Raw genomic sequence first — 22,743 nt, 5'->3', positions numbered from 1 at the left:
CGGTCTGGATTTGATTCCAGCAGAACGGCCGCTCCTTGTTCAGAAGAATGTGCACGGACACAGAGACCCTGAAAACCGTTTCTCACAGAACAACGAGCCGTGCCTTCCAAATCAGTCAATCGTTTGGCTCCTTCCCCTTTCCATTCCAGTCCTGATGAAGGGACTCGGTCCACAACATTGACTGTCCATGGATGCTTCCTGACCTGCTGAGTTCCTCCAGCATTGTGTGTTGCCATGGTTACGAGAGATCCGCGTAGGGCAGTGAGAGAGGCTATTTGTAAGACACAACACACAGTATCCACGTTGCCATAATATTCTCGGGGAATTAAGGTGAGAATAATTCAGCTTCCGATGTTTTTTCTTATACTCATTCTACATGAAATGTTCCTTTGATTTCTCTGATTTTCTTCAACAGATCTCTTGGTTTTTTTTCCAATTCTGTTGGTTTCCTCAGCTTCAATGCAACGCTTCTTTAAGAGAGTTTCCTTATATGTTCTTGCTATCTTCTTGAACTTTGCCTACAATTGGAAGTATTTGTTCCAATCTCCATTTACTCCCTGGAATGTAGGAGAGTGAGCAATGACCTTACAAAAGTGCTTTAAATTATGAAGGGCAGAGTAAAGGACTCACTCTGTTTTATTTGTGTAATTTCAGGTCATTGCCAGCAGGCGGGGCTTTCTTCGACCCGGACGGCAAACAAGAGGACGACACTCAACCAAAGTCAGAATGGACACAGGTATGTTCATTTGGCTCATTGTCATTAAAGCTCTGTCCTTCTGGTACACGTGAGGTCAACTCATCAATAGTTCAGAGGAATAAACTTTAGCGATAAAGGGGCAGAGAGAAAGTACCATCAAACGGGCTCATTGATCCGACTGATAAAGCGACCTTGGGCACTGGAACAATTCACCAGCTCCAGCGCAGGTATCTAACAAGGAGATGGTCGAATCACTCCGCTACCATCAGACAGGAATACAGCAGCGAGCAAGGTAACAGTCTAGGGAACAGACAGAATTTCTGTCAGTATTTGGTACATCCTGATGTGGGATATGCCTTCAACAGCCAATGGTTGAAACAAATGTTGCTTTCTCTTTTGGAAGGGCAATGGTGAATTCTCCCCGGATTTTCGGGTTGTTGCACAATGGAGGTGAGGATAGTTTCCCGGTGTCTGTTTCTGTGACCGAAATTTTAAACAGGGAATCAGGGGTGGGGGGTGGGGATGGGTGGTGGTGGCTACTGAAATGACATTGGCGAACAGGATTAAAGTAAAACAAAATGATAAGCAGAGAGGGCAACGTACACAATCTGGGGGAACTCAGCAGGTCAGGTAGTATTGTAGAAAGAAGTTAACTATCGACGTTTCGGTTAGAGGCATCTTAATCGGAGAATTTGTTCATTGATTTCAGAGATGTCTTGGGCACATAAGAAAGAGTCAGGACTGATGAAGCATTATTCTGGCTGAAGGTCTGTGACCAGTGGAAGGTTCACTGTTTCACCATGCGCCGTGTGTGATGTAAATAAATCAATAATGAACTATGATGTAAAACTACATGAATGGAGTGATTCGTCGATTTACAGAGTTGGCGGAGTACACTAAATTTGGGACTGTTGTCAAAGTGTTGGATCCAATTACAAACACTGTAGAAATATGAACAGAGAATCACCAGGTACAGGTAATTAGGGCAAACGTGAGAAGTTGCACTTTGGGAGGTCAAGTTCGCAACGATGTGCACGGTGAATGCGGGAAGCGTTAATAAGATTGATGTACGGACGGGTCTTGTGATGGATATGCGCAGCTCCCTGAAAGTGGCAACGCAGTTGGTAGTGTGCCAACGATAAGTTGAGGTATTTGTTAAAAATGGGCTGTAACTGAATGAACTTTGGTTAAGAGACAATTTCAGTTTTGTGCACAAATCTGGTAACCACATCACGAGAATGATATGAGTGTCTGGACAGGGTGCGGACGAGTTTCGCCACAAATCCCAGAGGGAATATGCTTAAGGTTAGAGGGTAAAGTTCAAGGGGGATTTAGGATGCATGTTTTCCACAGAGAGTGATCGGTATCAGGAATGTGCTGCCGAGGGAGGGACTGGAAACAGATACCCAGCAACACCTGAGAGGCCGGGAACGGACGGACATTGGCCATGTTCCTGAAGATGGGATTGGTTTAAACGGCATCGTGTTGGCATACGCATGGTGCACTCTACTATTTTATGTTCTGTGACTGACTACAGATCCGAACTCTGCAATCTCCGCCTTCCTGTCAAATTGTGAGGATCACCACCTGTTCCGGTTGACGAGATTCTACACGGAGCGACTGGAGCAGGCGATTGAGGAGGGCGTGGAAGGAGTCGGCTTCATGTTAACACATGATCATCATTTCAATGAGCGGGAGTATCACGTAAGTGGAAGGAACATAGATTCAGTGTAGATTCTACTGAATCAATCACAGACCGACAGAACAGGCACAACGGCACCACTGGGTTATGACAATCCTGCAATGCTTGGGGTTAACATCAAGAAAAGAGTTTACATCTGCGTAAACACTGAACCTATATTCACCAATACAATCTACTGTCCAATTGTCGGAACAAATTCATTTTTAGACGGGTTAGTATACGGACAAAGATTGACAGGTGACTTTAGTAAAATGTCACTTGACGGATATTGCAAGTGGACACGGGACCACTTTACACCACTGTTTTTGTATCACATCAGGTTCCCAATGTTCGACCTTAATGCCCATTCACCAATCTGTGTTCTCCTGATGACCCACGGGATTCCCACAAATCATATATATAGTGATCTATTTCTCATCTCATTTCTCGAGTCTACTTTCACCCTGATTTTCAATTGACCAGGCCACACTGATTATCGTCTCTCATTTGAACTACTGAAGCTTTCTTTGATCAATATCCGAACATGCCTCATGTTTCTGTTACCTTCTGTTTCTTGTGACTATTCCAATCTGAGTTTCTAATTACTACAGCATATACTGTTAACACCTGGAAGTGCAGCATTAGAATAGCTAACACCGAATTACAAATGGTCCTTGTGCTACTGGAGGGCTTTCACCTAATGCCACCCAGATTGAATTTTAGTGAAGAGCCACACACCATACTGAACACTACACTCCACGTGAGGCAGCTGCCAATTTCAGTCCAAACCTCTTAATCAACATTACCACCAGTCGGCTTTGGTCTGTCACACAGGCACAATAGTTCTGAATTTGCTGTCTGCACCTCACTGCCAATTCCCAGCCGTAGGCTGACACTGCCCCCCACCGCCCTCAGAGCCCGGCAGGGAAGTGTAAACCTGCTGGGGATCTCCAGCAATTACCCCAGGGAAAATCAACAGAGATCCTGCCATAGTGCGACCTACCCATAGTCATCAAACTCTACAGTACAGCAACAGATTCTTCTGCTCATCTAGTCCACACCGATCTGACATTGATTTGAACCCGGTCTGGAGACGTACATAACTCCCCCATTGAATGAACTTATCCAAACTGATCGTAAATGTTCAAATCGAATGTACATCAACTAATTCCGTTGGCAGCACGTTCCACGCCCTCAGCAACCTCTGAGTGAACAAATTCCCCTTCATATTCTGGAGAAGGATAGGACTGGAACCAGGTTTGAGATTTTTGATTGGAGAAAGGCTAACTTTGAGGAGATGTGAAAGGATTCAGAAGGAGTGGAATGGGACAGTTTGTTTAATGGGGAGGATGTAATAGAGAAATGGACGTGGTTTAAAGGTGAAATTTTGAGGGTACAGAATCTTCATGTTCCTTTTAGGTTTGAAAGGTTCAACGTTTGAGAGAGACATGGGATGTTGGAAACTTGGTTAGGAAAAAGAGAGATATCTAGAATAAATATAGGCAGCATAGAGTAAATGAGGTTCTCGAGGAATATAAAGAATGTAAGAAGAATCTTAAGAAAGAAATTAGAAATGCTAAAAGAAGATCCGAGGGTGCTTTAGCAAGTAAGGTTAAAATAAATCCGAAGGGTTTCTACAGTTATATTAATAGCAAAAGGATAGTGAAGGATAAAATTCGCCCCTTAGAGAATCAGAGTGGACAGCTATGTGTGGAGCCGAAAGAGATGGGGGAGATTTTGAACAATTTCTTTTCTTCGGTATTCACTAAGTAGATGGATATTGAATTGTGTAAGGTAAGTGGAACAAGTAGGGAAGTTATGGAAACTATGACGATTAAAGAGGAGGAAGTACTGGCGCCTTTAAGGAATATAAAAGTGGATAAATCTCTGGGTCCTGACAGGATATTCACTAGCAGGGACTCTGACAGAAATATTTCAAATGTCATTAGAAACGGGGATGTTGCCGGTGGATTGGCGTATTTCGCATGTGTTCCATGGTTTAAAAAAGGGTTCTTAGAGTAAACCGAGCAATTATAGGCCTGGCAGTTTGACGTCAGTGGTGGGTAAATTAATGTAAAGTATTCTTAGACAAGGCCTTTGACAAGGTTCCGCACGGAAGGTTAGTTAGGAAGGTTCAATCGTTAGGTATTAATATTGAAGAGGTAAAATGCAATCAACAGTGGCTAAATGGGAGATGCCAGAAAGTAGTGGTGGATAACTGTTTGTCAGGTTGGAGGCCGGTGATTAGTGTTGTGCCTCAGGGATCTGTATTGGGTACAATGTTGTTTCTCATATACATTAATGATCTGAATGATGGGGTGGTAAATTGGATTAGTAAGTATGCAGATGATACTAAGGTAGATGGCGTTGTGGATAATGAAGTAGGTTTTCAAAATTTGCAGAGAGATTTAGGCCAGTTAGAAGAGTGGGTTGAACGATGGCAGATGGAGTTTAATGCTGATAAGTGTGAGGTGTTACATTTTGGTAGGAATAATCCAAATAGGACATACATGGTAAATGGTAGGTCATTGAAGAATGAAGTAGAACAGAGTGATCTAGGAATAATGGTGAACAGTGAAGGTGGAATCTCACGTGGATAGGATGGTGAAGAAAGCTTTTGGTATGTTGGCCTTTATAAATCAGAGCATTCAGTATAGGAGTTGGGATGTAATGTTAAAATTGTACAAGGCCAAAATTGGAGTATTGTGTACAGTTCTGGTCACCGAATTACAGGAAAGATGTCAACAAAATGGAGAGAGTACATATTTAATGTTACGTGGGTTTCAGCACCTAAGTTACGGGGAAAGGTTGAACAAGTCAGGGGTTTATTCTTTGGAGCGTAGAAGGTTGAGGGGGGACTTGATAGAGGTATTTTAAATTATGAGGGGGATAGATAGAGTTGACGTGGATAGGCTTTTTCCATTGAGAGTAGGGGAGATTCAAACAAGAGTACGTGAGTTGTGAGTTAGGGGGCAAAAGTTTAAGGGTAACACGAGGGGGAACTTCTTTACTCAGAGAGTGGTAGCGTGGAACGAGCTTCCAGTAGAAGTGGTAGAGGCAGGTGCTGTATTGTCATTTAAAGTAAAATTGGATAGGTATATGGACAGACAAGGAATGGAGGGTTATGGGCTGAGTGCGGGACAGTGAGACTATGTGAGTCTAAGCGTTCGGCACGGACTAGAAGGGTCGAGATGTCCTGTTTCCGTGCTGCAATTGTTATATGGTTATTTTGCCTTTCACCTGTCATCGTTACCCCATGATCTCTAATTCCAGTCCCACCCAAGCTCAGTTGAAAATGCCTTTTCGCACTTGCTCTGTCTATACCTTTAATGAACTTGTATACCTCCATCACATCTCTCCTGGTTCTCCTATAATCCATGGAATAATATCCTAACCTATTTACACTTTCCCTCGATCGCAGATGCTCATGTCCTGACAACAATCTTTAAATTTGTTCTGCACACGTTCAATTTTATTGATATCCTTTCGAGAGGTAGGTGCACAAATTGCTTCTAATTAGTCTGTGCTACATCAATTTCGACATGATATCCCAACTTCTGTATTCAATATTTTGATTTATGAAGACCCATGTCCTAAAGGCTTTACAACGCCATTTAACATTGACAACACTTTCAAGAGATTTTTGATCTGTATTCCCAGACACTTCAGTTTCACCGCACTGTTCAATGTCCTACCTCTCAATGTCTTAGTGTTATCGTGGTTTATCCTCAAAAAGTACAACACCTCACACGTGCCTTCATTAAATTCTGTCTCCCAATCTACATTCCACCATTTCTAAACTGTTCCACGTCCCACTGCAATCTCTGATAACCTTTCTCGCTGTCACTGCCTTGGTGTCATCCAGATTTGCTGACCCAGTTTACAACGTTATCATCCAGAGCGTTGATACATATGACAGGCAACAACAAGATCCCTGCCGCACACCACTAGTCATAGAGTCAGAGAAGCAAGTCTCTGCTGCCACGATTAGCTTCTCTCGTGAATCCACTATCTAAACTAGCATACTCTCATGTCATGAATGCCAAGCGACTTAAATCGTATTGACAAAGCTCCCATGATGGTCTTCGTCAATGGCCTAGCTGAAATCCATGTAGACAACTTCCACTAACTTGTTTTCATGATTTGCTTGGTAAATTCCTCGAGAACCTAGATGGGATCTACTAGGCACAAATCCGTGTTGACTATCCCTAATCAATCCTTGCCCAACCAAATGCTCATATTCAGTCCCTTAGAGTACCTGCCGGTAACTTTCCCATCACTGGTGTCAGTCTCACCAGCCTGTAATTCCCTGGCTTATTCTTACAGACTTTCAAGTAGCAGAACAACATTACCAATCCTCCAATACTTCCGCATCAAACATTTAAAATATCTTTACTGAAGCACCTGCAATCTCTGTTTATCCTCAAACGAGGTACGAAGCAAAGCCCCAGGGATGTATCTACCCTAACCTGCTTCAAGACAGTAAATATCTCCTCCTCTGTAATCTGTATAGAGTCCGCGATCTCACTGCTGATTTGCCTCAGTCTAACTACTCTATATGCCTGCTGACTAAATATAAATGCAAAAGATTAATTTAAAATCTTCCCCACTTTTTCTCATCTTCATGCATAAAGGCCCACTCTGAACTTCAAGAGGACCAATTTTGTTCTGAATATATTTGATGAAGAGTTTGGTATTCTCCTTTCCCTTGTCTGCTAGCGCAAACTCATGCCGTACTTTAGCCCTCTTTTGTTTTCTGACTTTAGTAACTCTTGCATTTCTTTTACTCATCAAGTGCCTCATCTGATCCCTCGAGCCTGTACTTATGATGCGCTCGGGGCCTCAATATCTCTCAAAAACCTAGGTTCCCTGAATATGTTACCCTTGCCTTTTATTCTGTCAGTAAGATTCAATCTGTACTTGTGGTCATTCATGCATTCAAACTTTGTAATCTCAAAATATCAGTTTTGGAAGCCTCACACCTACCAAACACATCTGATACCAGAAAACAACCAGTCCCAATCCCTTTCGTCAGATCCCTTCCGATGCTACTAAAGTTGGCCTTTCTCCAATTTAGATTCTTAACCCAAGGGGTAGACACATCCTTGCCCATAATGATCTTTAAACTAATGGCATTTTGATCAGCAGATCCCTGCACACATGCTTGTCGCCTGCCGTATCTTGTACCCTGATAGAATTCCAGTATGTGCTGTTTACAGTCACGACCGCAATGTATTGATTATGGAAACTTCCCTGGACATATTTGACATACACAATCCCATCCGGCCCTTTAAAATGTGGATGTCACAGCCAATAAATGGACAGTTAACAGTACCTACCATCAGAAGCCGATGTTTCTTGCAACTGTCTGTAATCCCTCTGAAAATTTGATCCTCTAAGTCCCAGTAACTATTGGGTGATGCACTATGTCATCCCATTAACCTGGTTGTTCCTCTCTTATTGCTCAGTTTCATCCATGTAGGCTCAATAGATGAGCTCTCCAGTCTGTCCAGTCTGAGCAATGCAGTGATATTTTCCATTAAGCGACCGCTCCTTCTGTAATCCAGCCCGGTCTGTTGAATCATGTCTAACGCTACAGAACCCTGGAATGCTGAAAAGCCAGTCCTCACCAAGTCCAACCAAATCACATCAATAGTCGCCATCCTGTAATTCAATGTGCTGATCCATGCGTGAAGCTCATCTTCCTTTCCTACAACACTCTTTACATTGAAATAATACTGATTTCGGAAAATAATAGCTTCATTATGCTCATCCTTTAACTTCCTGACTTTCCCACACAACCTCTGCATTATCCACTCCGGTTCTTCATTCCCCTGCTCATGTTTAACACATCCCCACTCCCTATGCAGCGCTAACAAACCTTCCCCCATGGGAACCAGTCCTCCTCCAATTCGAGTGCAAAACCATCACGTCTGTCCAAGTCCCAAATTCCTTGGAAGAGAGCCCAATCATCCCAACATCTGAAGCACTCAGTCATGCACCATCTCATCAGCCACACGTTAGACTGTATTATCGTCCTACTTCAGGCCTCACTAGTACCTGGTGCGGATTGCAATCTTGAGAACACAACCCTGGGGGTCCTGCCCTTTGGCTTAGCATCCATGAACTCACGTGGCAGGAGCTCCTCACACTTCCTGCTCTTACGTCATCCGGCGAATCACCCTGCCGTTAAGAAAGTTTCAGACTCGATGCGAGAGATCCCCGAGCTTGACAACACACCATCCAGAAATCTTGTTGTCGTCAACAGAATCCCCAGACCTTTTTCCTAACCACAGAATTCCCCCTGTTAATGCAGCTCACTCTTCTCAGTCCTTCTGAGTCACAAAACCAAACTCAGTGCCAGAGGTATAATCGACATGGCTTTTCTCTTCTAGGTCATACCCGGAAACAGAAAATGTGTTCTGTTATAGAGGGGTTCTCTGCAGTGACATATTCTGATTTCCCCCTCTTGACAGTCACCCACTTACCTGTGTCCTGCCCCTTGTGTACAGCTCCATCCCTGTACATCCTGTCAGACAACCTCTCAGCCTCCTGAATGATCCCGGTTTCATCCAGCTCCAGCTCCAGTTCCTTAGCACAGTCTGTAATAAGCTGCAGTTGGATGCACTTCTTCCAGTTGTACTTGTCAGGAACACTGGATTTCTCCTTGTCTTGCCACACCCTGTAGGAAGAACATTCCACTATCCTGCCTGGCATTCCCACTGTTCTAACCGTGAAAACGGGAGCTAAAATATTACCCAAATTCTAGCTAAAGCCTCACTGGACCGACTCTGACACGAAGCCTCAATTCTCCACACTATCTCTGGCTCACTCACCCTATGTCTGCTCCGCTTAAACATTGCTAAGTGATAATTACTGCGCAATCTGTGGCACAGAATGTCCGGACTGACACCTCTCGCTTCTTTAAATTATTTCTCCCGCTATGAACACTTCAATGGCTGTTAGCGATCTGTGTCGAGCAGAAAGAGCTGGGACAGTCGATGCTCAGGGTAGATTTGTACCCATCCCTCCGCTCCTCAAAATATTCCCCATTGTTCATTACAGAGCGAGACTGAGCTCACGGAGAAAGGAAATCGAGCGGGCGCTTCCAAACTCCTCCTGGATCTGGTGATGGAGAAGGGCACCGGAGCCCGGAGGGTGATGTGGGAATCCTTTGTTAAACTACACCATCATTTACCGAAGCTGAGCAGAATATTGAATGAAATACGGGAACGTGGTACGGTGAACAATACACTATGTGTTACAGATGTAAATGCTAATGAATTTACAGTATTACTAAGAACAGACTTCATGCAGGTTAATCTATTTGGACAGGTGACGGCCAGTTCGCCCACATGGACACTGAGCGGGGTTTATCTGAAGTGCCCGCGCGTCTGAAAAGTAAGCGATGGAATGGAGATCTCAAAGTCTTTCTTTTACTCTGAGAGTCTGAATACCTGTCTTTAGTGATATGATTAGAGACTGTCTAAACATGGGAGACATTTTTTGTTGCTGTGGCTGGAGGACATGTAACCATCTGTAATTTTCAGAACACTTTTTACCGTCCGGGTCCTCGGCTGTGCACCTGGAGACATCTATGAAATGTAACCCCATACTCAACCCCATACACCTGCCTTCTCAATATATCTTTTGATGCCCTGACCAATCAAGACCTTCTGCCATAAATATACCCATGGACACGGCCTCCACTGCAGTCTGTGGCACAGCATTCCAGCATTCACTACTCCTTGGCAACAATAATCCTCCTTACCTGTCGTAAAGGTTTGCCTCTCAATTTTGATGTTGTGACTTTCAGTTCTGGATACGCCCACCACAGAAAACATCCTGTCCATATCCATGCTATCTGGCTTTTTCAACATTCAGTAGGTTTCAAAGAGATTCCCAACCACCCACCCCCCCCCCCGCATTCCGCTAAATTCCAGTGATTACAGGCCCAAAGTTGCCAAGACGCCCCTCATATGTTAACCCCCCCCCTCCCCCATTCCCAGAATCATCATCGTGAATCTCCTCTGGACTCTCTGCAATGACAGCACATCCAGTTTGAGATATGGGTTCCAACATTATTGACAATACTCCAGGTGTGGCCTGACTACAGTCTTATAAAGGCTCAGCATTATCTCCTTTTTATATTCGATTTCCTTTGAAATAAATGCCAACATTGCATTTGCCTACTTTGCTACAGACTCGACCTGTAAATGAACCTTCTGTGAATCTTGCTGGAGGACTCCTAAGTCCCTCTGCACCTCTGGTGTTTGTCCCTTCCTCCCATTGAGATAATGGTCCGCACTATTGTTCCTTTAACCAAAATGCATTTTCATACATTTCCCAACACTCTATTTCATCTGCTACTTTTTTTGCCCATTCTTCCAATTTGTCTTCTTTCTGGTGCAATCGCATTGCTTCCTCTGCACTACCTATCCCTCCACCTATCTTTTAATCATCCGCAAACTTTGCCACAAAGGCATCAATTCCATTATCTAAATCATTGATCAAACAATGTGAAAAACTGCGGTCCCAATACTGACCCAGAAGAACACCACTGGTCACAGGCAACAAACCAGAAAAGGCCCCTTTTATTCCCACTCCCAGTCTCCTGTCTGTCAGCCATTCCTCTATCCATGCCAGTATCTTTCCTGTAACGCAATAGGACTTTATCCTGTTCAGCAGTCTCATATGTGGCACCTTATCAAATGCCTTCCAAAAATCCAAGTAAATAGCACCCACTGACTCTCCTTTGTTCACCATTCCTGTTATTTCCTCGAAGAACAGATTTACCAGGCATGATTTCCCTTTACAGAAACCATCCTGACTTTGACTTATTTTGTCATTAGTCTCTAGGTACCTCGAAACCTCAACTTTAATAAGAGATTCCAACATTTTCCCAACCATCGAGGTTTGGTTAACTGGCCTATAATGTTCCTTCTTTTGCCTTCCACTCCTGTTAAAGAGTGGAGTGATATTTGCAATCCTCCAGTCCTCCGGGACCATGTCAGAATTAAGTGAATTTTGAAAGATCATGACCAATGCATCGGTTATCTCTCCAGAAACCTCTCTCAGGTCTCTGGGACGTAATCCATCATGCCCTGGTGACTTATCCAACTTAAGACCTTTTCGTATGCCGAGCACTTTTTCTTTTGTAATAGCAATGACACTCAATGCTACTGCCTGCTACTTAAGGACCACTGCACGCTGCTGACGTCTTCCATTGTGAAGACATATGCAAAGTACCCATTAAATTTATCTGAAATTTCTTTGTCCCCAATTAATATCTCACCAACATAATTTCCAATGGTTCAATACGAACTCTCAACTCACTTTTACTCTTTATATTACTGAGAAAATGTTTATTATCCTGCTTTATATTATTGGCTTGCTTGCCCTCATGTATCATCTTTTCCCTTCCTATAGCTTGTTAAGATGCCTTGTGTTAGCTTTTAAAACGTTTACTTTCATCCAAATTTCCCTCACTTTTGAAACCTTATATATGCCCTTTCCTTGGCTTTTATGCAGTCTTTAACTTTCTTTGTCAATCACCGTTTCCTACCCCTGCCGCTTAAGAACGTCTTCGCCTGTGGACCGTATCTATGCTGCGCCTTGTGAACTATTCCCAGAAATTTCAGCCATCTATGTTCTGCCGTTATTCCAGCTAGTATCCTTTCTAATCCACCTGGCAGAGCTCCTCTCTCATGTCTCTGTAATTCGCTTTATACCATTGCGCTACTGATATTTGTAAGCTATGCTTCTCACTCTCAAATTGCTGTTTGAATTCCATCATTTTGTGATCACTGCCTCCTGAGGTTCCTTTGCATTAAGCTACCTATTAACATCTTGGTTATTACACAACACCCAATCTAAGATAGCCTTTTCCTGAGTAGTCGCAAGCACAAGATACTCAGCAAAGCTATCACGTTGGTATTCAATAAATTCCCTCTCTTGCGAGCCAACACTTTAAATATGCTTGATTTTCCTATTCCCCTTGCATATTGATGTCCTCCATTACAATATTGTCATTACCGTTATTACATGCCTCTTCCAGCTCCTTTTTCATTCTCAACCCCTCCTCTTGGCTACTATTCTGAGGCCTTAATATAATTCTCATCATGTTTATTTTCACCTTTGCAATTTCGGATCTTGACCCACAAAGATTAAACAAGGATTAAACCCCATATCACGTCTTTCTAAAGATGTAATTCCATCACGAATCAACAGAGCCACACGACCGCCTGAGTTGCCCTGCCTATCCTTCGATACAAAGTATGTCCTGTGATCTTGAGGTCCCAACTATGGCCACGACTCAGTGACGCCCACAAAATCAAAGCGCCCAATATATAATTGCACCAAGGGTTCGTCCGCCTTGGTCCGAATGCTACGCACATTAAATACAACGCATTCAGTTCTGCATCTGCGCCCTTTTGAATTTTACCTGTGTGGTGCATTTCAACACTTCGATCTGTCTGCATTTCAACCCAATCATGAGCTTCTACTTCCTTACATTCATGTTACACCTATCATCTACTCTTAAGCTTCTTGGCGCACCCTCAGCTCTATCATCCTGGTTCCCACACCGCTGCCATGTTAAAACACTCCCAACAGTTCCAGTAAATCTGTCCGCAGTAATATTGGTCCCACTCGTATTCGTGCAACCCATCCATTTTGGACAGGGCACGCCTGTCCCAGAGGTTTTCCTAATTATCCAAAAGCCTGAATCACTGCCCCCCGCTGCAATTCTTCAGCCGCGCATTTATCTGCCGCCTCATTCTATTCCTACGTTCACTATCGTGTGAAACACACAACAATCCCGAGATTACTATGAGTTCCAGCTTCTCGGCTTCCTTCACGACCACCTCCTGTTTTTTTCTTCCAGGGTCATTGATACCAATATGTGCCATGACCGCTGGCTGCGCACCCTCTCTTTTCAGCGTATTGTGGACGTGCCCAGAAACATTTCGGATCCTGGCACCTGGGAGACAAAGTACCATCTGTGTCCCTTTTAATGTCCACAGAATCGTCAATCTGTCCCTCTGACTATAGAGTCCCCTATTACTGCTGCCATCCTTTTCAGTTCCTACTGTACTGGGCAACATCAGGGAATTGCCTGAATTCATGTACAAGTTCCCTGGAGCAGAGGAGACTGTAGAGGTGTGGTAGGTGTGTATAGCCTGAGTTCATGTACCAGCTCCTCGGAGAATAAGAGACTGTAGAGTAGAGCGGGGTGTGTTACATCGCGACTGGTTCAGCCTGGAAAATGAAACAAAAATAATCTTCCTTTTCTGTGGGTCGGTACTGACTGTTTAAGCTTAAAGGGTTGTCAAAAGTATCGGGTCCATTATGAAACATAGAAACACTGAAAACCTGCAGAACATTACAGGCCTTTCGGCCCACAAATCTGTGTCGAAAATGTCCCCACCTGAGAAAGTACCTAGGGTTACCCATAGTCCTCTATGTCTCTGAGCTCTATGTACCTGTCCAGGTTCTCTTAAAAGACCCTATCGTATCCACCTCCACCACCATCGCCGACAGCCTATTCCACGCACTCACCACTCTCCGTGTAATAAAGTCAAACCTGACATCTCCTCTGTACCTACTTCCAAGCACCGTAAAACTGTGCCCTCTCATGCTAGCCATTTCAGCCCTGGGAAAAAAAGCCTCTGACTCTGTACGTGATCAATGCCTCTCATCTCCTTACACACCTCTATCAGATCACCTCTCATCCTCTGTCACTCCAAGCAGAAAAGGCCGAGTTCACACAACCTATTCTCATGAGGCATGCTCCCCGGTCCAGGCAACATCCTCGTAAATCTCCTCTGCACCCTTTCTATGTGTTCAACACCCTTCCTGTAGTGACGCGACCAGAATTGGGCAATGCATTGCAAATGAAGTCTGACCATGTTCCTGTCTATCTGCAGCATTACCTCACAGCTCCTAAACTCAGTTCCACGATGTTCGAAAGCCAATGCACCGCATGCTTTCTTAAACACAGAGTCAACCTGCGCAGCAGCTTTGAGTGTCTTAAGAATTTAGACGCCACACTGCCAAGAGTCTTTCCATTAATGCTATATTCTGCCATCATATTTGACCTACCAAAATGAACCTCTTCACATTATCTGCATTGACCACCATCTGCCACTTCTCATCCCAGTTTTGCATCCTATCAATGTCCTGCTGTACCCTCCGACATCACCCCACACCAGTGACAACACCTCCAACCTTTGTGTCATCAGCAAATTTACTAACACATAATGCACGGTGTGTTACACCGTGACTGGCTCGGCTGCGAAATGAAAACTCTATGGCTCAGTCCTGACAGCTTAAACCGAAAGGAATATCAGCAACATCAGATCCGTTATGAGAAAAAAATGAACTAAATTGCCCATTGCCCCCCGCCACTGTTACCCTCTGCAGTGTTGGTCAGTTCAACAGAAGCTGAGCAGTGAAACCACCCGCTCCACACAACAATCTCCTCTCCAGAATCACGTGTGCACTTGGTGCTCGCTGGAACACCGGGGAATCAGGAGATTACAAACGGAGGGGCGAGTGGACGCTTTAATAGCGAAACTAAATCTGATCAGAAATGTTTCTGTGCCATCAGTCATTTTCAGACACTCTGTCTCTGAGCTCCAAACAATGTCTTCAATAAGTTTTCTTTTTGAGGAAATACGCGATTGTTCCATGTTCATCAGATCAGGCATTGACAACCTATTTCCTCAGATGTTCGACAGAAACACATGGAGACTCTGCGGGAACAAACTGAAAAACTAAGAGTGAACACGATCCTGATGAGGGAGAAGGTGAAGGTTTTCCAGCTGGCTGATCGATACGCTGAGCTCACGGTCATTTCTACTATTCGAGATCGGACACTGGTGGAACATGAGCTGCTGGCAAGAGGCAGAGAACACGAGCAGTGGGGACAGAAAATTCTCTGCAAAGACTTGGAGAAAATCCACATTGCTCATCTGTTTCAGAATCGTTACTCACATAGTTTTCGGGAAAAAATGAAAAGAACTTCAGGATGTTCGGCAGCAGTGGCCGGAGTCCCGGGGATCGGGAAAACAACAATGGTACAAAAGATTGTTTATGACTGGTCCACAGGGAAAATATACGAACAATTCCATTTTGTATTCTTTTTCAAATTCCGAGATTTAAACTCCATTAACTGTAGAATAAATCTGAGGGAATTGATTCTGGATCAATATCCTTACTTTGGGAATGTACTGAGAGAGGTGTGGAAGAACCCAGAGGGTTTACAGTTTATTTTTGATGATTTAGATGAATTCAAACACAGAATCGATTTTGCTGACAGTCGGAGAGACACAGAACCCAAGCACCAGTGCCCAGATCCCGAGTGGTGGTGTGAAGTGTCGGACATTGTGTACAGTTTACTCCAACACATGCTGCTCCCAGGGTGTTCAGTTCTGGTGACCACCCGCCCTACTGCGTTACATTTATTGGAAAAGTCAGAGATCAGCATCTGGGCTGAAATCCTGGGATTTGTTGGTGAGGAACGGAAGGAATATTTCATCAGATATTTTGATGATCAGACGGTGGCAGAAGCTGTTTTCAAATACGTGAAGGAGAACGAGACCCTGTACACCATGAGCTACAACCCCTCCTACTGTTGGATCCTCGCTCTGGCACTGGGCCCCTTCTTCACACAAAGAGTCAGGGACCCGCAGCGAGTTCCCAAGACCATCACCCAACTCTATTCCTACTATATCTACAACATCCTGAAAAACCACGGCCGTGAAATTGAGAACCCCCGTGAAGTGTTACTCAGGGTTGGTCAGATGGCCTTCAGAGGAGTGTCCGAGAAGAAGATTGTGTTTACGGGTGAAGATTTGATCAACTACAATCTGCAGCCTTCCCAATTCCTGTCCGGGTTCCTGATGGAGCTTTTGGAGAGAGAAGATTCTGCCCGGAGCGTGGTGTACACATTCCCACACCTCACCATCCAAGAGTTTGTAGCTGCAGTCGCACAATTCCTGACTCTACATCCCGGCGATATCCTGAAATTCCTCACTGAAGCCCACAACACGACAGATGGGCGATTTCAGGTATTTCTGCGTTTTGTTGCTGGGCTCTCCTCCCCAATGACAGCTCGGGGCCTGGAGGAGTTTCTGGGTCCATTTCTTCATCAAACAACCTGCCGGGTGATTGACTGGGTGAAGGAGGAGGCTAAACACCAGATTGGAAACGCGAAGAGCGAAGCTGGTAAAAGGAGCCTCCTGAACACCTTGCACTTCCTGTTTGAGTCTCAGAATCGTGGACTGGCTCAGGCTACACTGGGATCTGTGGAAAATCTTTCATTCAGTGAAATATCACTGACCCCGATTGACTGCGCGGTCCTGTCCCATGTCATCGGATTCTGTGATACAATAATAAACCTCGATCTGGCTGGCAGCCACATTCAGTGTGAAGGAATCCAGCGGCTGGGACCCGGGCTGCACAAGTGCCAGGATTTGAGGTAACTTGATTTATCGCTCACTCTGAACTGTGAAACTTCCATTGTGATTTTGGCAAAGTTGTAGTAAATCCGATTGTGAAGAATTGTGTAAAATGACCAGGGGATCGGTCCGTATTTCCTCAAGGATGAGAGGTTTCTGTGTTTCGTTGTTAAGGGATGTGGAGACTTTAGATTAGTAAACAATGACCATTTGTTTAATGGTAGTAAATCACGGGAATGGCCGTGACTGCAGCAGGTTGGTCAAAGTTTCACACACCCTTCCTGGTGAAGGACAAGAGATCGTCAGCGGACTGTCCCTATGAGAAGGTAATAATTATCATTATGAAATTGTCCTCCACTGCCCTTCCCCGCGTGTGACTATCACCATCAGTCCACCTGTGTGACTGTGCTCACTACCGGATACCCAGACCCCATGGGTGCATCTGTTCTCCCGTTTGTGGGCCTCAGTTCAGATCCACCCCTCCCGTGCAATCCCTCGTCTTGTTGGAATTTATTTTCCCATCAGTATCCTCCTATGGGATCTTTCTTTCCCATCCCTCTTCCTCTTGTGGGATCTCTTCTCCTTCCTCATGTGGGACCACTCCTCTTTCCTCTTCTGGGATCTCTCTTCTTTCCTCATGTGGGATCTCTCCTCTGACCTCTGTGGGACATCTCCTCCAGCCTCCTCCGTGATCTCTCTTCCTCAATCACCATCCTCTTGCAGGTTCTCTCTTCCTATCCCTTTTCCTCAGGTGGGTTCGCTTCCACCATCTCCCATCGACACTTTCCCATTAACAAATCTTCCTCACTGTGGGACTTTCCCCCATCCTTCAACCCCGTCCCTCCCGACCCTCCCACGTCTGGAACACGTTTCTAACTATTGGTGAATGACACAGAATATGTGGAGTTTACAGGGTCACGTTGACAGACAAACTTACTGACAGTCGGTAAATACCCTGGAGCTGGGCAGTGAGGAACATTGACGGTGATGGGAACTCCGACCGGTGATTTACTGACGGGTTTAATTTTTCCTGAAATATCTGAGTAAGAGAAATTCCCTCAGACACGGGTTGAATCACTTTGTTCAGCAATTTGTTTAGACTTGGGCGTAATGAACTGGGAGATTCTGGAATGAAACCGGTGTCGGCGGCACTAAACAACCTGGAGTGTAAAATAGAGAAACTGCGGTAAGTACGGGACTGTGGGAGATTGTGTTTACAGTCACTGGGTGTCTGACACTGAACACTAACGAGATATGTAATTGTGTTACTGATAAACACTGGAGATTTGTACCGTCTGCTGTCTCTCTGTGTCCTTCTGCCTCACTGTCTCCCATCTCCAGGCTGGAGAGAGTCGGTCTCACAGATTCTGGTGCCGAGGATCTCGCCTCCGCACTCAGAACAAACCCATCACTGACGGAGCTATACCTGGGTGATAATAAGCTGGGAGATACCGGAGTTAAACTGATGTCTGTGGGTTTGAGGAACCCGGAGTGTAAAATACAGAAACTGCGGTAAGTACCAGACTGGGGTATTGAGTTTACAGTCACTGGGTGTCTGACACTGAACAATAATGTGATCAGTAATGGTGTTGCTAATAAACACTGGGGATCTGCACCGTCTCCTTTCTCTCTGTGTCCGTCATCCTCACTCTCTCTCTCATCTCCAGGCTGGAGATAGTCGGTCTCACAGAATCTGGTGCCGAGGATCTCGCCTCCGCTCTCAGTACAAACCCATCACTGACGGAGCTGCAACTGAGTGATAATGAACTGGGAGATTCAGGAGTGAAACTGGTGTCCACGGCTTGAGGAACCCGGGGTGTAAAATACAGAAACTGGTGTAAGTACCAGACTGTGGGAGATTGTGTTTACAGTCACTGAGTGTCTGACACTGAACATTAATGTGATCAGTAATTGTGTTACTGATAAACACCGAAGGTTTGCACCGTCTCCTGTCTCTCTGCGTCCTTCACCCTCGCTCCCTCTCATCTCCAGGCTGGACAATGTCGGTCTCACAGATTCTGGTATTGAGGATCTCGGCTCCGCTCTCAGTACTAATTTATCACTGACGGAGCTGGACCTAGGATGGAACTCTCTCACAGATCGATCTGTCCCCGGTCTCCGCCGACTCATACTGACCCTCCCCAGTCTGGTGTGGATCCGGTGAGTGTTTGTGTTAATGTTCAATGTGATAAAATAACAGCGGATCCGCGGGTTTTCTGGTGATATTTGGCTGTGAGTGTTGCTGAAACATTAACCTCAGTCTCCTGTAACTGATACTGTTGTGTAATCTGTTTATTTCATCTTTATTCCTCCATCTGTTTCAGGCTGGGTGGGAATCAGTTCAGTGAGACCGGGAGGAAGGAACTGAGATCTCTGCAGGAACCCAGACCCGGACTAAGAGTGTGGACCGCGTGAACCTCTGAATGTGTGAACATCCCCGCCCACGAGATGAGGACACTTTGGCAGATTCCCCCCTCGCATTTAACTCCCCTTCCCCTTTAACTCCCCCCTCCCCTTTAAGTCCCGCCCTTACCTTTCATGGCCGCGCGCCAGTTTTAAATCCCAAAGGTTTTGACGGAACTGGCTCCCGGATCGCTTATTTTATCGCGGAGCGCGAGACTGGAGACAGTCGCGTAATTCCGCCTCCTGTCCAGCAGCGGCGCTGCTTTCACCGGATATCTGCGTTCAAGACTCCCCACGTGAGATGGGTAATTAGGCGAGGATGGCGGGTTTCAGTCTGGGACGCCATTGATGACATTAAGAAAACCCTCGACTTTATCTTTGAAGAGGTGAACACCCTGAAGTCTGATGTCGTGCAGATCAAAGGTCCTTGTACGGACCACGAAAAGGTAATTCAGACTTTGGAGCTGAGGCCAAGCGTTATTGGAGAAGGTGGAATTTGAAATCCACGACATTCCAGAGCAAACAGATGAAAATATTAAAAATAAAGTAACTCAGATATGCGAAGCAGTAACTCCGGAGTCCAACGAGGAGATTCGACGACGCGTGGATGCTTATCCATCGTCTTGGTCGGATAAGAGGGAATAAGAATTCAAGGAAAAGAATGGAGGAATTCAAGGGGGCGGGCGGTATATATTTGAGGGAGGGTTTAAGGGTCGGCCCAACATAAGATGCCTTGGTTGACCATTATTCGATTTTCAAATAGAACCACGAGCGATCTGGAATGGAAACAATCCAAAAAAATGAATACTTGCTCACGCAGAGGCTGAGGTTCGCCGAGGACCTGACTGCAGCTGATAAGTTGGCCCGACAGAAGCTGTGGCCACTGGTGGAGGCTACTAGAAAAGATGGGAAGCGTGCTTTGTTTGCTGGTACTCGAGCTTTCATTGATGGAAAAGAGATCCGAGCAGAACGGTAACATGTTGGTGTGGCAACTGGTCTACTATCTCTGCTAATATTCCAGTCTGGCCTTTGTTTATGTAGGACTGGGATAGTTATTTTTTTATATTTTTATTATTAGAAATGAAGATATTTTTTCTGTGTATATATAGTCTCTCATGAGACTGTCTTTCTCACTTTTTTCTCTTTAATGCCAGGGGACTTAGTCACACTGTTAAACGTAAGGCTTTATTGTTGTTCTTACAGCAGCATAAACATGTGGATTTCTTTTTAATCCACGAGTCACACTCTGTGACTGAAGACATTAAACTACGGAAATCCCTGTGGGGGAACGATGTTTGGTTTTCACATGGTTCTAGACATTCTGCAGGGGTTCCTATTCTGATGTTTAACTTTAAAGGAGATGTTTTGCAGTCTGAGGCGGACACGAATGGACAGTTTTTGGTTCTAATTGTTCAATATTGTGGTAACCCTTTTCTTATTTCTAATATTTATGGATATAATATTATAAATGAGAACGAAAGATTACTTGAGATTTTTCGAAAAACAAGTTTTGATTATTGGCTCTCTAAATTTCCTAACTTTTCTTTGTTCTGGAAGAAAATTTTAATATGGTTTTAGATGATAAAAATTGACCGATGTTCCCCAAGGTAACACTCCACTTATAATAACTTTACTAGCTTTATTCAGAAGTTTAATATTATAGATATTTGGAGAGAGCACTTACTTGGAGTTAGAAATTAAGCTTGGACTAATAAGTATTATATGCATGTCTAGATTAGATTACCTTAGATTAGATATGCTATCCATACCTTAAGAAATAATAATGTCTCTTTTATTTTTCCCCTCACCTTTAACAGTTCATAAAGCTACCTCCATACAAATTGCATTATCTTCAGCTGAATCCAACTTTAAATCTGATTGGGAACTAAATAATTCCATTTTGGGGAATGTCTCTTTGCACATTAAAAAGTTGGCAACCTCCTTCTTACGTAAAGTGATGGCAAGGAATAATTTCTCTACAAATTGGGAACATTTAAATTCGAATCTGCCAAATTTTAAAGGAAACGCAGTAGTGATTTAGTAAAGAAAAGAGAATTGGAAGAACACTTATCGATCTCAGAGACTGCAAATTTATGTGAATTGATTCCAGATAACCTTTCAGGGAGAGATAAGAGGAACCGGCTTTATTAAAGGATGAGTTACACCATTTCTATCTTATAAATGCAAAATGTGCATATGTGAGATCTAGAAAGCAATGGCTGGAAGAGGGTGAACAACGTACAGCTTATTGCTTTCCTTTAGAAAAGCAACGTGCCCAATTCAATTCCATTCATCAGCTTAATATTGGTGGTTTGACCACAGAGTAATCTAATAAAAATAGTAAAATATTGTTCTGCTTGTTTTGCTCAAACTATTGTGAAGCATCTACACTACATTTCATGAATGATATTAATATTCTTAGGAAGCTGTCCAATGATTAGAAAGTCTTGTGTGATGCTCTTATTACCGTGGGAGAGGTGAAGGCTGCCATTTCAAATTTAAAAATCAATAAGTCGCCGGGTGTGGACGGTTTGACGGCAGAATTTTGTAAGATGTTTTCTGACACCTTAGCTCACTTTTAACTAAAATTGTTATTTCAGAATACATTGATAAAGAATTTCTTCCCACTTCTTTAACACAGGGCCTTATTACTTTAATTCCCAAACCAAGAAAAGATAAATTCTTTATCAATAATTGGCGTCCTATTTGCCTTCTCAATAGCGATTATAAAATTCTGGCCCAAATCATTGCTCACAGAATGAACATAGTTTTACAATTTATTATTGACGAAACACAGTCAGGTTTCATAAAGCGTCATCATATCTCTAACAATGTCAGATTGATTATTCTCATCTTGTTCAAAATGCTAGTTTTATACTGTTTTAGATTTTTGCAAAGCTTTTGATACTATTGAGCATCAGTTTATCTTCACTGTTCTTGGTAAATTTGGATTTGGTCCATTAGTTTGTAAGGCGGGGTGGAATTATCCCGGGAGGGAATCTTTTTGCTCCCCTTGCTGAGGACGGTGCATTCAGCAGTCTGGCCGATATAATGATGTTAAATTGACAAATCCCTCGGCAGTGAGCCTGGATCTACAGCGCTCTCGGACGCGGGCCTGAAGTGTGATTTTATAACCATCGGTTCCGCGATGCAGAGTGATGGTGAGAAACGGGAATGATAATTCAGACTGGCACTCGTTGTCGCCGGTCAGCTAATTGTGTGTGAATGTGAGTGAGTCGAGAGCAGCTTATTTATTCCCGCATGTCAGCAGCTCACACGTTGTTTAACTTACACTTGTCATGATGAATTCAATAAACCGCTGTAGCTTCCAGTCATGGTGTCGGACTTTATTCTCATCAGAGCAGAAACGATGACCTGGGGTTACGGCTGCCCTCCGCCCCCGGAGAACTACAATAATGGGTCTGAGCTCCTCACTCTGACACAGTAGCGTCTCAGCCCCAGGCTCAGGGATGTCGGACTTGCAGAGTCCGGGTGCTCGG

The 22,743-nt window shown here is 44.2% G+C and overlaps 1 protein-coding gene across 1 annotated transcript; it reads left to right on the top strand.

The window, feature by feature from the left end:
* Positions 1 to 9,733: 9,733 nt before the first annotated feature.
* Positions 9,734 to 22,421, top strand: LOC140721920 (NACHT, LRR and PYD domains-containing protein 3-like). Its single transcript, XM_073036744.1, is given in 11 exon segments — positions 9,734 to 9,779; positions 15,108 to 16,860; positions 17,940 to 18,026; positions 18,182 to 18,352; positions 18,508 to 18,635; positions 18,638 to 18,677; positions 18,833 to 19,000; positions 19,165 to 19,251; positions 19,362 to 19,689; positions 20,007 to 20,215; positions 22,325 to 22,421. Coding segments are annotated over 11 exon segments (3,114 nt in total).
* The last annotated feature ends 322 nt before the right edge of the window (positions 22,422 to 22,743 follow it).

The sequence above is a fragment of the Hemitrygon akajei genome, unplaced genomic scaffold, assembly GCF_048418815.1.
Source record: "Hemitrygon akajei unplaced genomic scaffold, sHemAka1.3 Scf000064, whole genome shotgun sequence".
Taxonomy (NCBI): domain Eukaryota; kingdom Metazoa; phylum Chordata; class Chondrichthyes; order Myliobatiformes; family Dasyatidae; genus Hemitrygon; species Hemitrygon akajei.
Note: the sequence above shows the minus strand (reverse complement) of the source record. Positions and strands in the feature narration are given on the sequence as shown.